At 39.8% G+C, this 13,432-nt stretch overlaps 1 protein-coding gene and 1 non-coding gene across 3 annotated transcripts; one reads left to right on the top strand and one right to left on the bottom strand.

Moving 5' to 3' along the window:
• The first annotated feature begins 1,924 nt into the window (after positions 1-1,924).
• Positions 1,925-2,006, top strand: TRNAL-UAG (transfer RNA leucine (anticodon UAG)). Its single transcript has one exon. It is a non-coding gene; the product is annotated as a tRNA-Leu (tRNA).
• Positions 2,007-3,480: 1,474 nt separating this feature from the next.
• Positions 3,481-13,224, bottom strand: LOC139804054 (putative short-chain dehydrogenase/reductase family 42E member 2). 2 transcript variants are annotated; one of them, XM_071760822.1, is made up of 11 exons: positions 12,843-13,224; positions 12,256-12,351; positions 11,279-11,336; positions 10,550-10,668; positions 9,536-9,611; positions 8,085-8,167; positions 6,871-7,008; positions 5,837-5,902; positions 5,124-5,187; positions 4,340-4,413; positions 3,481-3,828 (listed from the first exon to the last, which is right to left on the bottom strand). In XM_071760822.1, the coding sequence occupies exons 1-11, from the start codon at positions 13,182-13,184 to the stop codon at positions 3,580-3,582; spliced, it is 1,365 nt and encodes a 454-aa protein (XP_071616923.1). In that variant the 5' UTR covers positions 13,185-13,224; the 3' UTR covers positions 3,481-3,579. The 2 variants fall into 2 exon arrangements, with proteins under 2 accessions (XP_071616923.1, XP_071616924.1); XM_071760823.1 differs by lacking the exon at positions 12,256-12,351.
• Between the last annotated feature and the right edge of the window lie 208 nt (positions 13,225-13,432).

Genomic DNA, 13,432 nt, shown 5'->3' with positions numbered 1-13,432 from the left:
CAGCAATACCCAGCAGGGCCTGGGAAGAGGGCAGACTTGTCAAATTAATTCTGGAGGCCTTGTTGAAGCCAGATGCCCGATTCCCACTGCATAAAAATGTGTTGGTAATGGTTAGAAAAATCACCAGCTGCTATTGTAGGCTTCTGATAACAGTGGAATACTGTTACTGGTGTGAGATAGGAGCCCAGCTGAACACAAGAGTAACTGGCTTTAGACTCATGTAAATACACAGTCTTGTTTTAGACTAAAAGTGATGTAGTGGCATACAGCTATTTTATGACACATATCCTCATGGAGAATGTTCTAACATATTAGGAAAATAGCTAGGTTATACCATCTGAAGCTACAGATTTCTCATGCCTTTAAATAAGCCAGCTCTGGTAGCCTGATGTAAGGGTGTACTTATTTACAAGTTTACATCTTGGGCTTCTCTATAACATTATAACTGCTGTTCTAAGGAACTGCTGGTTTTGAAAGGAATAAGGAAAGCACACCCCAGATGACACTGTCAGAACAATTTTGTTCTGCACTCATTTGAAAACCCAGGTGAAAAATTGCCTATAAATCAATTCTCTGAACAATTTCTCCTGTAACAGTCCCTTCTCACAAGGTAAATCCAGTGAGTCACAAACCTCCCTTCAGCTGTATGGCGAACATAAAATGCACACCTGAAACTTCCTGGTGCACCAGTGTGTGACTTCCCATGGGGAGGAGAGCAATGCTAGACACCATTTTTCTGTGTTAACTGTGTATTATTTAATCTTGATTTTTTTTAGCTCTGTCCATTACGTAATAATAACCAATTCCTCCTGCAGGCCTCCAAGAATATGAGAATTTGCCTTTCTGCTACCAGTAACAGCCTGGATCTGGCTCTGGTTGCCAAACCCAGCTCCCTCATTAACAGGACAGGAAAAGCAGCTGTTTACAGCATGACAGAGCTCAGCAGCAGCAGGTAAGGGAGACACCACTCCACCAGGCCAATGAGCTGTGCATGGATGGCCCTGGCCACCAGCTCTATGTTGTACCAGCCCCTGCAGCTCCATGTCGAGCAGCACCAGAATAAAGGCAGCCAGGGGCCTCCCATTTTGGGTGGCAATGGTTCAGCTGAAGACACACTGCAGTGCCAAGTCAGCAGCTGGCAGGGAAGGTCACTGGCCCCGCAGTGTGCTGGCACTGCCAGATGTGCAGCTCCACGGGAGACACTGGTGGGTGTGTGGGTCACGAGGCTGCTGCCTGCCCAAGGGCGGCTGGGGAGAAGGAAAGGGGGCTCCTGTTTATGGGGAAGAGACAGACTGGCTGGAAGATGTGTACAGAGGTGCTCTCACAGCTGCAAAGGCACCAGCAAAGCGCTGCCCTCGGCCCTGCGTGGCCACAACATCCCAGAGATGGTGGCCCTGTGCCACCTTGCAAAGCATACCTGCAGTGCGTTCTACCGCTGCTGAGGTGGGGAACAAGCACCTGGGCAGCGCTTTGACGAGGTGCCGGCCCCTGCCTGCCCCGGGCAAAGTGCCCCGCGGGGCGACCCAAGGTCCGGTACCCGAAGCAGCAGCGGGGTGAGGCCCGGGGCTGGCCGAGTCCCGGCGTTGGCAGAACGGGGCTGCGGCCTGCGCGGGTCAGAGGTCAGCGCGGGGAGCAGTCCGGACACGTGTGCAGGCGGCGCCACCTATCGAGCGCGCGGCGGCCGCGGGGAGCTCGCGGGGCCTGTGGCGGGAGGCGGGCCCGGGCGGCCCCGGCGCTGGAGCTCCCGCAACCGAACCGGGAGGCCGCGCCCAGGGCGGTACTTGCGTTTTGCGGGGAGCGCCGGGCCGCCGCACCGGAGCGCGGTGTAATATCGCAGAGACAGGTGTGCAACGTAGTCTGGTGGGTGGAGAGAATGGCGGCGCCGCCCCGTGAAAGAGCCTGTCGGGTGGGTGAGCAGGCAAGCGGTAGCGTGGCCGAGTGGTCTAAGGCGCTGGATTTAGGCTCCAGTCATTTCGATGGCGTGGGTTCGAATCCCACCGCTGCCAAAGCTGTTTTGTCGCCGCGGCTCCTTTTCCCCGCCCGGCCAGAGACCCCGCAGGGTTGTCCCGCAGGCGGTTTGGCTGTCACAGCCGGGCTGGTCACGGCCACCCGATTCCGATGGGGGTGGGGGATTTCAGGGTTGCCGATCAAAATCGGTGAAATAGGAATTTCAGGAAGATGTGCTGTTCCCTGAAGAAAGTGGCGTCTACTCCTTGTGTGTCTTTTGGATTAAAAATAAAACGAAGTACTAACTTCAGCAGTTCTGTGTTCTGTTCTGAGCTTCAGTTTCTGAAAACTTTCAAGCTGCAGGCCCTGCACCTGCCCTTTGCTGCTTGTACTGGAGGGAGACAACTGACATGAGGTCTCAGTGCTCTCACCTTCTCCAGAATTCTCAAATCCATATCTGATTACTTCCTCTGCTCCCCAAACACGATTCCTCTAGATCTCCTGTCTCATCCCTGGTGCTGTCTCCCATGCTCACTACTTTTGCGCCCGTCCTGCTACTGATTGTTCCCTCCCCATGTTAAAGGCTGGAAAAGATGCAGAGGGGAGGGAGATTTTTCTAATAAATCACGAGCATGTGTGGCAGGTGGGAAGGAGTGGGGCCTTCCAAATACCCTCTGCTTTTCACCCATTTTAGCTGAACAGTAGTTAAAGAAGCAGGTTGTTCACTTCAGCTACCACATGGACTTGCTCAATACAACTCTAGAAATTAGGTGCAAAATGTACCTGTACCTGCAGTGCAGCTAATGAGCAACTAAACTTCATTGTTGTTGTCTTTGGTAACTACAGTACAAAGATTAGTGCAACCCACAGTGGCATATTCCTCTGCTGTGACAGAAATGCACTCAACTAATGTAATTAGTTAATAATTACCCGAATTAATTAATATATGCAATTTTGACTTGTGAAAAACCATAGCTGCATGTATCCCCCAGGCCTCTGAACTGCCAGGAGGTGCTTGCCCTGTTGCAGATTGCTCTGCACCTCAGAGTAGGGTGGTGAGGGGTTCTGAACAGTGTGCATGGGCACAGGATTCTGTGGTAAAGTTTCAAGTACACATTTATTTACCCCCATATGCAGTGATACAGCTAATTCACAAAAGAAATTCACATGCTGTGACCTCTCTCTGTACAGCTGGTACATGTTATTTACAGTAGTCTGTCTCTGTCCTGTCTGTCTCTTTGTTCCTGAGTTCCACAAGGCAGTGAGCTGTGGCAGGAGCTGTGGTCAATATTTCTCCTTCTTGAAACCATTTTTCTTCACTGGTGAAGCACTGCAGGCTTGCTGTAGCTACTGTTCTTTCTGCAGGTTCTCATTTACTTCAGCAGTTCAGAAAGTTCATTTTTTGGTGTTAAACAAAAAGATGCAACAATCTTGACCTCAGGTTGTTTCAGTGACAAGGCCAAAATTGCTTACTGTATTTTAATTTCTCAAATACAGCTACCATTTTATTACAACTGTGTTTTTAAACCCCAAAATGGCCACCTGTTTGTTGCACTGGGGCCAGTAACTATCGTGGAGATTCAGATGATCCAGGTAGCAGTCCTGTGCCTGAGTACACAGAGTTTATGCAAGTCAGTGTTGTGTTTCTTTAAAAAAATGCAAAACCGAAAGGCCATCAAATCTTAAAGAAAGAAAGATCAAACTTAAACTAACAATTAAAGAAAGCAAAACTTTGAGGAAGATGTGGTGATTCTGGGCTTCTGGTCTTGTTTTCATGTAGTGGTCCACAGAATCAGCAAATGCAAACTTCTCGGGGCTGTACCCCAGCTGAGTCCGTGCCTTGTCTATTCGAAATGTATGAGTTATAGAAATGTTCTGTACCTATAGGATAAAAGAGTCAACATATAAAGACATGAATACAGGAAACAAACCTTGCATTATATCAATATCCTATTGACAGGTCATGGTATCTAAAAATTTTCACTCAAAAGGAGGATCTTGAAAGCCCAAAGCAAAACATTCTAGCCTTGTAAATATCCATAAAAAAATATTCTGCATTCTTTTATATACTGTAGGAAGCAGATAAAAGCCATCTCTTAGATTCTTAAATATCTTAAGAAGTTAAGGTCCAATTGACCAGCCAAACCATACAGGACACTGGGCCTTGGAAGGAGGGAGCTGAAGCAGCCTCTCCCAGATTGAAAGCATAACTTCTTATCTTTTCAAATATTATGATATCAGCATACTATAATGTGTACAATGTATACATCTGCCCTGGAAACTGGAGGCTGAAGTACTATTGGGTGGATTTTACTTTCTGCTGACTATCTTAAATAGTCCCTCAGTATTACTATGCATGTATGTATCCTGTGAGAGTTTACAAAGACTTTACCTCATTTCTGGTCAGCAGTGGGGACAGTTCAACAAATGGTTTCAGCAACAGGTGAAGGTATTCCATTATCATGGCTGCATAACAAAAGATTTCTGCTTGAGGTAAGAACAGTACATTGCTATGCCATTTTGCTTTTGGTGTATCTTGCCCTGTATTTGACTGTGAAGGATAATCATGAATCTCAGAGCTCAGGGCACCATATTTAACATTAACTGGAATACTTGCTCACAAGGGGTTGGGTTAAATCTTAATACTTCAGTCAGCCTGAATTAGGGTGCTTTTTTGAAAAGGGTTTGGAGCATTGGTGACAGTCTAGTGGAAAGATCTTCTCTTATGAGACTTCATAAAACCAAAATACTCAAAGTTGGATTCTGTTTTAGTTGCACAGGGGGGGTTGATTCTTGACAGAGTATGGGATAAAAGAGAATAAGGAATTTACCTGGGCAGCAAGCAGATATTTCATTGTATTTCTTGAAGTCACACATTTTTTCATTTAATTTTTTATATGTATACCATTAACTCCACAAAGTTCTACCTCTGCAAATTCCTACACAAACCTGGTTTTGTAGTACTTAAACATCAGATCATTCTGGTTTCAACACACTGCACACAGCAGAACTTCACCCCTTATTTTTATCACACTAGATATATCCACAGTATATGATTTTTATACAGGAAAGTGGTGGGCAAATTAAAAAACAAAACCAAACAAAAAAAAACCTACAAGGTGCATTATACTACAATTAGTAATGAGGAAAGAGAAATGCTGATAAAATATTTTTACCTGATACATAAACTAAGGAAGTAGGAATACGTATCCATGGCTTACTGCAACCTAATCTTTCAAACTGAAAGAGATTTAAAAAACAGTGAAAAAAGCCAGAGACCTCAAACAAGTTTTAAAGTTTCAATAAGGAAGGTATTTATGGAAGTATTTACTGATGAAACAGAAAAATTCATCATTACTGTTACTATCTGGGTTTTCATTTTTCAGGGGATTCCAGTTAAATGTCACATGCAGACAGTATGAAATTTTCAAGTGGCAAGTTTTTTCAAGTTTTTAATAATTGAAATGTCCTGGTGTATTGATGCCTGATTTAACATTTTGACATATTTATTGAGCCCATCATTACCAATAACATGATCTTCTGAAAAGAATTTGTATTACAGATTCATCACTCATCTGTATAATTTTTGTCTACCCAAAATAGCCACTTTTAACAGATGCATGCTCAAGAAATGAGGAGGGTGGCAACTTAAAAGAGGAGTAGATGGTCTTTTGGTCTCAGTGAACACAGTTGCTTTCATGTAATGTTTTAGGTAGGCTTTGTTACAGCCCTGATCACACTGAACTTTAAGCAGGAGTTAAACTCACATTCAGAACAGAACTCTTACACCCAAAGCAAACATACCAAATGTGACATGCACACAAAGGCTGGAGTTGCATATTGTCAAAGAAATTAATGTATTTGGAGATAAAGTGTATTTGGTACGTACAAGTGGAGTTAACCATTCAAAAAGGTTGAATTTTTCACCATCATTAATGAAATACACCTGACCACTCTGTTAAAGAGGTAGAGAAGAGAGAAGTTAGTAAAAACTGTATATGTGAGTTCTTTTCCTTTATCTTCCTCCTTATGAGTACCTTAAAAATAATAATAAAGCAATATAAAACATGCATGGATGTACATACAAGCCAAGAAAGTATTCACATGTGTTTCAGTCAGTTGCACTAAGGTGTCACTAAGGTGTGCAATGAAATTGGTGGACAAGTGGTTTGTGTGATTAACAAATTATTGGTATAAATAAGTTATTAATTGTGTGAATGGCCATGATGACAACACAGACAGTACTTGATCCACCCAATTGGTGCCATAGCTAACCTGTGCTGCTAACAGTCACCAAAGGGAGGGACATGTCCTGCTTTTGCAGTAGTTAAGACTTATTAAAATCTGTAAGGCTCCATCTGTGTAACCAAGGTATAAGTTACCTGTGTCACTTTTGCTTACAGGGTTTTAGAAAAAGTAGTTTAATCTACTTGCAAAAGCTTTCTAATATACTTTAAGGGTAGTGCTTTCTAAGTCAAATAAAAGTCTGTGTTTACAAAGAGGAAAAATTCTTTAAATCAATGAACCTGACTTAAATGTGCTATTATTTGCATGTGGTGTGGGAAGAACTGATTACCAGAGTTCAGAAAGAACATTAAGTCTGGATCTATAGACAGGATATAAATCTGCTTCACATCCAGTTTCATTTCTGATATAGAAAACATTTTTTGTTCATCTTGCAGAAATGGCCAATATTACATTACAAAAATACAAAAATGAGAGAGATTCTGACAGAACTGAGTATTCCAGTTCTTAATACACTACACAGGCCATGTTGCCAGGTCCCAACACTTCTGTCAACTAAAAGCACAGACAGCAACATAAGCTAAAGGACTGCTAACACTTAATTAATAATACTAGTTACTATGGGACAGGATACAGCACTGTCAAATGAAAACTGTGGTGCTTTTATTGTTTACTTACAGCTATGTAGTTCTTTTCTGGGGTGAGAGCTTCAGCAGCTAGAATTTGAGCTTGTACAAGATTCTCTGCATGCACCCAGTTCATTTTAGCAGAAGGATCTCCAAACTTGAAGCTAAGTAGCCCTCTCTCAATATTCTTCTGTAGAAATAAAAAAAAAAAACATGAAACCAAAGCAAACTGGGTTTTAAAATGAGGTAAGGTTCACTTTCCTGTCCAGATAAATATTTACAAAAAAATACAAGTCTGTTCTAAGGATTAGTAAAATGTTGTACAGAAAGGGAAGATACGGTTCTGAATGGATAAAAAAATATTAACAAAATTGGATCAAATTTTAAAAATAGCTTTGGTTGGGAAAAAGCAGAAAGTAATACCAGTTGTCCCATTTTTCATTTAACAGGTTTTTTTTAGAAACTGCAAAATGTGACAGTTGCATAATGCCTTAGGTGGGCTCATAATAAAGCAGCTTAAAATCTTAAACAGAAATTTAAGAAACCTGTATTTTGGGGGCAGGGCTAAAGAAAACAGGGTTAACTGACATTTGACATGCTTAAAAATTAATTTATTTAGAAAATGATATAGCATATTTTGGCTGACTTTAATACTTAAATCCCCTACCTCAGCCACAACACAAAAATATTATGTGGTAGGTTTGAATCTATTCTTCCTTCAAAGCTGCATGTAACTTTATGTTGTACTGGTGATCTTAAAATTACTAAATGCAATTCTACAGGGATCATATTCCTAACACTGTATTGGTTCTACAATTTAAAAGACATCAAGTGAAAAAGAGTAAAACATGAGCACCTCGGCTGTTTGCCCTTTAATAACCTATTGTACTAGAAGGTGCTTCCAACTCCTTCACTTGTTTCACAAGCAGTTAATAGTTGAGACTGGAAATAAGATATTTTGCCCTATCTCTTTTCATTAATATTTTAAGCCATTTGGTGTAAGTTGCATTTAAACAGACATTTGAAATATCATAGATTGACCTAAATGTCATAGTAAGCATTCAATTATAAAGCTGGACTTACATGTGCTCATATTAAAAAAAAAAGCTTTTTAGCTGTACTAGACATTCTTTACAGATATTATATAGTGTCTTTGAGAAAAGTTATAAGATACTCAACAGACCACTGGATTGTTAATTTATAACACAAATAAGTGCTGTTGTGTATCACAGAAAATTCTGCTGATTAAAAAATTAAAATACATACTGCTAGCCTTGGCAAGTGTCTTTGCTCTTCTGGTCCATAGATTCCTGGTGGGCGGAGAACACATGTATAGAGTATTCCACCTCCTAGAAGAATTGGTAAGACCATTCTTAAGTGACTTTCACTTTGCTTGTATGAACCAAAGTCAGTGGGGGCAGAACTTTGAAATAAATTAACTTCATCAACTTAAAAAAAAATACACAGCAAAAGGTGTTGAATTAGTAGCTGGATATTAAGTTGGCAGAATCAGAACTTGAAAAATAGCAAGATAAGAATCAGAGAAGTCCTACCAGCATAGTTGGATTCTTAGAAATTATCAAGTATTACAAAAGCTCTTTCTAACCAGTCCTTTGTTTCTGTGCCAAAGCAGTGAATGAATGTGCCAGCTCTGGTTATGACTTTGCTGAAGTGAGCAAGTTACCAGTGAGAAAAGTAAATGAAACTAAATGAACTAATACAGAATTATTAATGGGAAACAGCAACTTGCTAGAAGTGCAAGATAGAGCTGAAAGATTCTCAGCAGTGGGCTCAGCCACCTCCTGCTAGAACTGCTGCTGAATCTCATGATTACTTCAGGGGGTTAAAGTAAGGATCATCATAAATCCAATTATATCCCAAGTATATCAGTTGGCTGGTTCATCATCTGCTAATAACTGTTGTTAACAGTACCTGAACATACACAAAAAACTGCTATGGCACAGGATCACAATGGGATCTTTGGAACAATAATGTTCTGGTTTCACTGATGAATGCAGAACTGTGTATTGCTCCAAAAATGAAGAGGGTCTTTGATGTGAAGAGCTGCTGAGAAAAAAGGAAATAAGGAAAAACCCCTTCATTTTAAAAACTAATTCTATTAGAATGGAATGCCCATCAATGACTTTATTTCTCTTTATAGCCCTCTGCAAGTATCAAGTGAAGAGATTCTTTTCTGTAAGTTGTCTACAGCTAAATTTAGCTCAGTATCACTTGGTCACACAGAATCATGTTGCACTTTACATTAATTTGTTTTGCACTGGCAGTTAGAGTATCTCACAGGTGAGCTTAAGTATACAAGTCTATAACTGGCTTCCTCAACATGGAAAACTTTGGGAAGCACTAATAAATAATTCCAGACTTTAGTATCAGGTGGCTTCTTAAGATTTTAATATATAACTCATGGGGTGATAATAGTTTAATCAGCATTCGTGTTTTACGTATGTTGCATAATACAGTGACATTAAACACTTGTTTTTGTTTAATTTATAGCTGTCTTCGTATTTTCAATTAACATACTTAACTCACTGTTACCACACTAAAACCTTTTATGGACAATTAGAAATTTCACTTATTTTAAAATGAAAATATTTTCATCTATGATTCCATAATTGCTGGACCATCTTGTCAACTTAGGATTGCTTCAAGATAGAGGATGTTAGTGAGGGACAAGAAGATTCATGCTGAGATGGAAGTACCTGCTAGTGGGGTTCCATTAGCTGCTAATACCATTTGTTCTGCAATTGATTTGGTTCTGGAATAATGATCAACATGCTACAGAGAAAAAGCAAATACAGTTTTATCTATTCTTGAAATGATAGGGCAGAGAGGCATCTCTTCTCCACTAGTTTTTACTTAGCAGATAGCAGAAAATACCTCAAAACATAGAAGCTGTTGGGGTATTAGTTTAGGATAAAACACAGACATATTGCTAAGGTTAGCAAGCATTTTTTGTTTATGCAAATACAGTTAATTAATTTCAGCACATTTGAGAAGCAATAAATATATGTATGCTTTGCATCTGCCAAGAATGTAATTGATCACTACTTTGTAATCTGGATTTCTTTCTCAGGTAATGGAAAAGTTAAAAGCCAAGTTTCTAAGATGCTATGATTAGTTTGAATTATACTGTTTACCTCCTTATGGCACTGTCCCAGAGAAAATGTTATTTGATTATTCAAATGTTATTCAAGATATTCTCTATCCATCTCTACTTCCTTAAAGACTGTAAAGTATTTGATGGAGAGAGACACCAAAACCAATGGTGCTTGCATAGCACCCAGAAGTCCTTTTTCCTGTTTAATTAAGTGCAATAAAACCACATTAAAATAGGCTGCTTTTCCATATAAGCACTACATTGAATACATGTCGTCTTCAATAAGGGAGAAACAGAAAAAACATATAAATAATAAATGGCTAAAGAGGCATCAAGCCATATAACACAATCCTGATGTCCAGGTGAAATGTCATAACATTCAAAGTAATAGTTACTTTCCAAAATTAAGGCCTCGAGAGGAAACAAAGAAATACATACTTTATTATACATAAATCTGATGTATTAAGGTCATCAATAGCATCTACAAAGACTGTAAAGAGCTTTCTTCTTTCTTGGCACTGGATTCTGGCACCAGGCAAAAACATGGTAATGAAAACTCCAAGAAACAATAAAGTAAACAATGAGCAAACTTGAAAGTATAATACAACAAAAATACCTTTTCAATTGGAAAATATGGCACAGTTTCCTCATCACCATCTTCAATAGGAAGCCCTCCAAACACCACATTTACTGTACTGGTGTATATCAGTCTGGTGATGTTCCTTCGTTTGCAGGCTGCAGCAATGTATGAAGCATGTTAGTTTAGTGGAAAATGAAATAATATGGTAAAAAACTTTGTATGGCCTTTTCCTGAGCAACTGTCAAGTCTTTACAAGAGTAAATGTTAAAACACAAAGTGTATTTACAGGGAAGAACCAGGTGTTTTAAGACCTGGCACATCCTAATGTAGATGCTGTGAGCTGACACTGGCTCTGGGAGAGCTCCCTCTGCTCCCAGCTACTGAGATGGGCCACAGCTCCAGCCAGGCAGGTGGCTGGAAGCCCATCTGCTTCCAGGGCTTCCCACTACCTGTGCACAAGCTATTAGATAGCAACAAGAATTGCTGCTACAAAATACACATGGAATTACTGAACTCCTTACATGGATTTTGATTCTGGCATCAAGTTACAAAAGATAAAGTAGTTGAACTACAGTGCTGGCTCTCTTATCACACCCCATAACAGAACTGAGCATAAAAGCCCCAATTACATGTTTCCTTCTCTGCCAAAAATAGAAAATATTTTGTAAAAAATAGTTTGTGTCAAAAAAGCCAATTGTTTTTATGTAAGTGGCTCTATATTTTGATTTGCTCTACCAATGCCCCATGGCAAAGTTAAATACATACCATCAATGATAAATTTTGTTCCATGAATGTTTACAGTTTCAATCTCTTCTCTGTGTAACTAGGAAAATAAAGAATTTTTTAATAGTAATACTTTTCAAGTGCAATAAAGGGGTGCTATAGATGTCCCCAAATAACAGTAAGTATTTTACAGCTTTAATTATAAAAAAGATAATTTAGAATGCTGCTTCAGAATTCAGTAAGTCAAATAGATATTTTTAACTATGCCTGTATTTTATTGTATATTAACAGACTAGCCTGCTTGAAACAAAGAGAATTGTGTTGCTTCTGAATATACATTTCCAATACTATACATTTTACAGCACTGTTTTAAGTATCCAGTGTTTCAGTAGCAATTGTAAATATGTGCTGCTTAATTGCAAACATCTTTGACTGAGCTGTTCTGTCCAGCTAAGGTAAATAAGTTAAGAAAGGGTGTGTGCTCATAACTCTAATGAAAACTGTGGCTCAGCGTCCTACATCAAGTATGTCCTTACAGGTTTCTACCCCATGGCAAACAATTAAGACTTGAAGTTCAGCTGTTGTTATAAATCAACTATATAAAATAATGTGTAATTTAATTCTGGTTTTATGCCTCCCTGTGACATTACAGCTAGGAGTTCCATGTGAAAAGTTCAGGGAGGGATCAAGGGTTTGGAGGGAACCAGCCTCCCTTGTCTTTCCTTTTGTCCTCACACTATTTCAGAACTCTTCAATGCCATTTCCAAACTCAAAAGCTTCCAGGCTGTTGGTGGAGCCTCTGCTAGAGAAGAAATAATTTCACAACTAGGAAAACAGTACTGTAAGCAGATGGCTTGCAGCTAGCACACAGTTTGCACAGAGCAATCTACCAGCATGGGCATGGAATTCATGCTCTCAGGATAATTTGAAGAAATGGAACATGTAGTGTTTGAGTGTCAAGTCTCTCATCCTCAGTGTGGGCAATCACACAGAAAAAAACCAAAACTATTTGGACTCACTTGCTCTCTTCCTGACATTCCATATGAAGCTACATGAAACACACAGTCAGCCCCTTCACAGGCTGCGAATATGGCATCATAATCCCTGACATCTGCCTGCAATACAGAAGAAAATATATTTGGACTTGAAATCAAAGCTGCAGGTTAGCAGAGAAGGAAGTCATATACATAACTGTACTTAGTACATCCGGGGACTGCAAAGCATGCCCATTCAGTACTTGGTGAGTTGTACTTTTTTACCACAGAACTCAAAGGACTTTAAAAAAACATTCAACAAGCCTCATAATACTCCTCTCTGTTCATTCTACAGGTGATTAAACAGATGAGGGCAGTGCCTGGGTCCCCAGGAATACTTCGGAGTCAGAAGGTGGAGCAGGTTCCCTGTGCTACACATTACGAGGTTTCATTGTTTTCCTTATTTCAGACATACTAAAATCAGTTGACAAAAATCATGTGGGATAATCACACAGCTATATTAGATATTGCAACTGGCAACTGTTTGCAACAATTGTTTGCTGTGAAAACTACTAAGACATTAGTGAAAAGGCAAATGAACTTTGACTGTTGTGAAAATACAGTTATCATACCTGGATACACACTACTCCATTGGGAATTTCCCAGATGGGCTTGTGTATGTCATACAGGACAACAGAAGCTCCTGCACTGGCAAGAGCACATCCCAGCTTGTATCCAAAATAGCCTCCACCTCCTGTCACCACTGCTCTCATACTTTTTTCAGTCAGTGCTCCAGCATTTCCGTTCACTTTAGAGTTAGAGGTTTGGTGCCAGGGTGTTGCTACCCCACTTAATATAAGTTTTCTGTCAGTGAAATACTGTCTTCTGTTACCAGACCCGTGTAACAATTCTTCCTCCATGTTGAAAACTGCTCCATAGTGCTCCTGGATGCAAGCAATTCCAGTGAGTTTCATGTTAACAAGCTCTATTCACAGCAGCAGTTTGACTTTAGTGCAACCTGGTTAAAAGAGATAAAGAGAAAAGCAAAACATTAGCTACAAATTTTCCAGATTTCAAAAATTTATTTCAAAGGACTCATTTAAATTTTCTGCACTAGCCTAAGACAAAGAGTTTGTTTAATAGTATTTTTTCCCAATTTAAAACATTTAAAATTAAAATGTATACAATATAAAAGACAGCATCCTGTAACAAAGGCTACATT

The sequence above is a fragment of the Heliangelus exortis genome, chromosome 17 (assembly GCF_036169615.1).
Source record: "Heliangelus exortis chromosome 17, bHelExo1.hap1, whole genome shotgun sequence".
NCBI lineage: Eukaryota > Metazoa > Chordata > Aves > Apodiformes > Trochilidae > Heliangelus > Heliangelus exortis.
The sequence above is the reverse complement of the archived record's forward strand: the minus strand, read 5'-3'. Positions and strand labels throughout refer to the sequence as shown.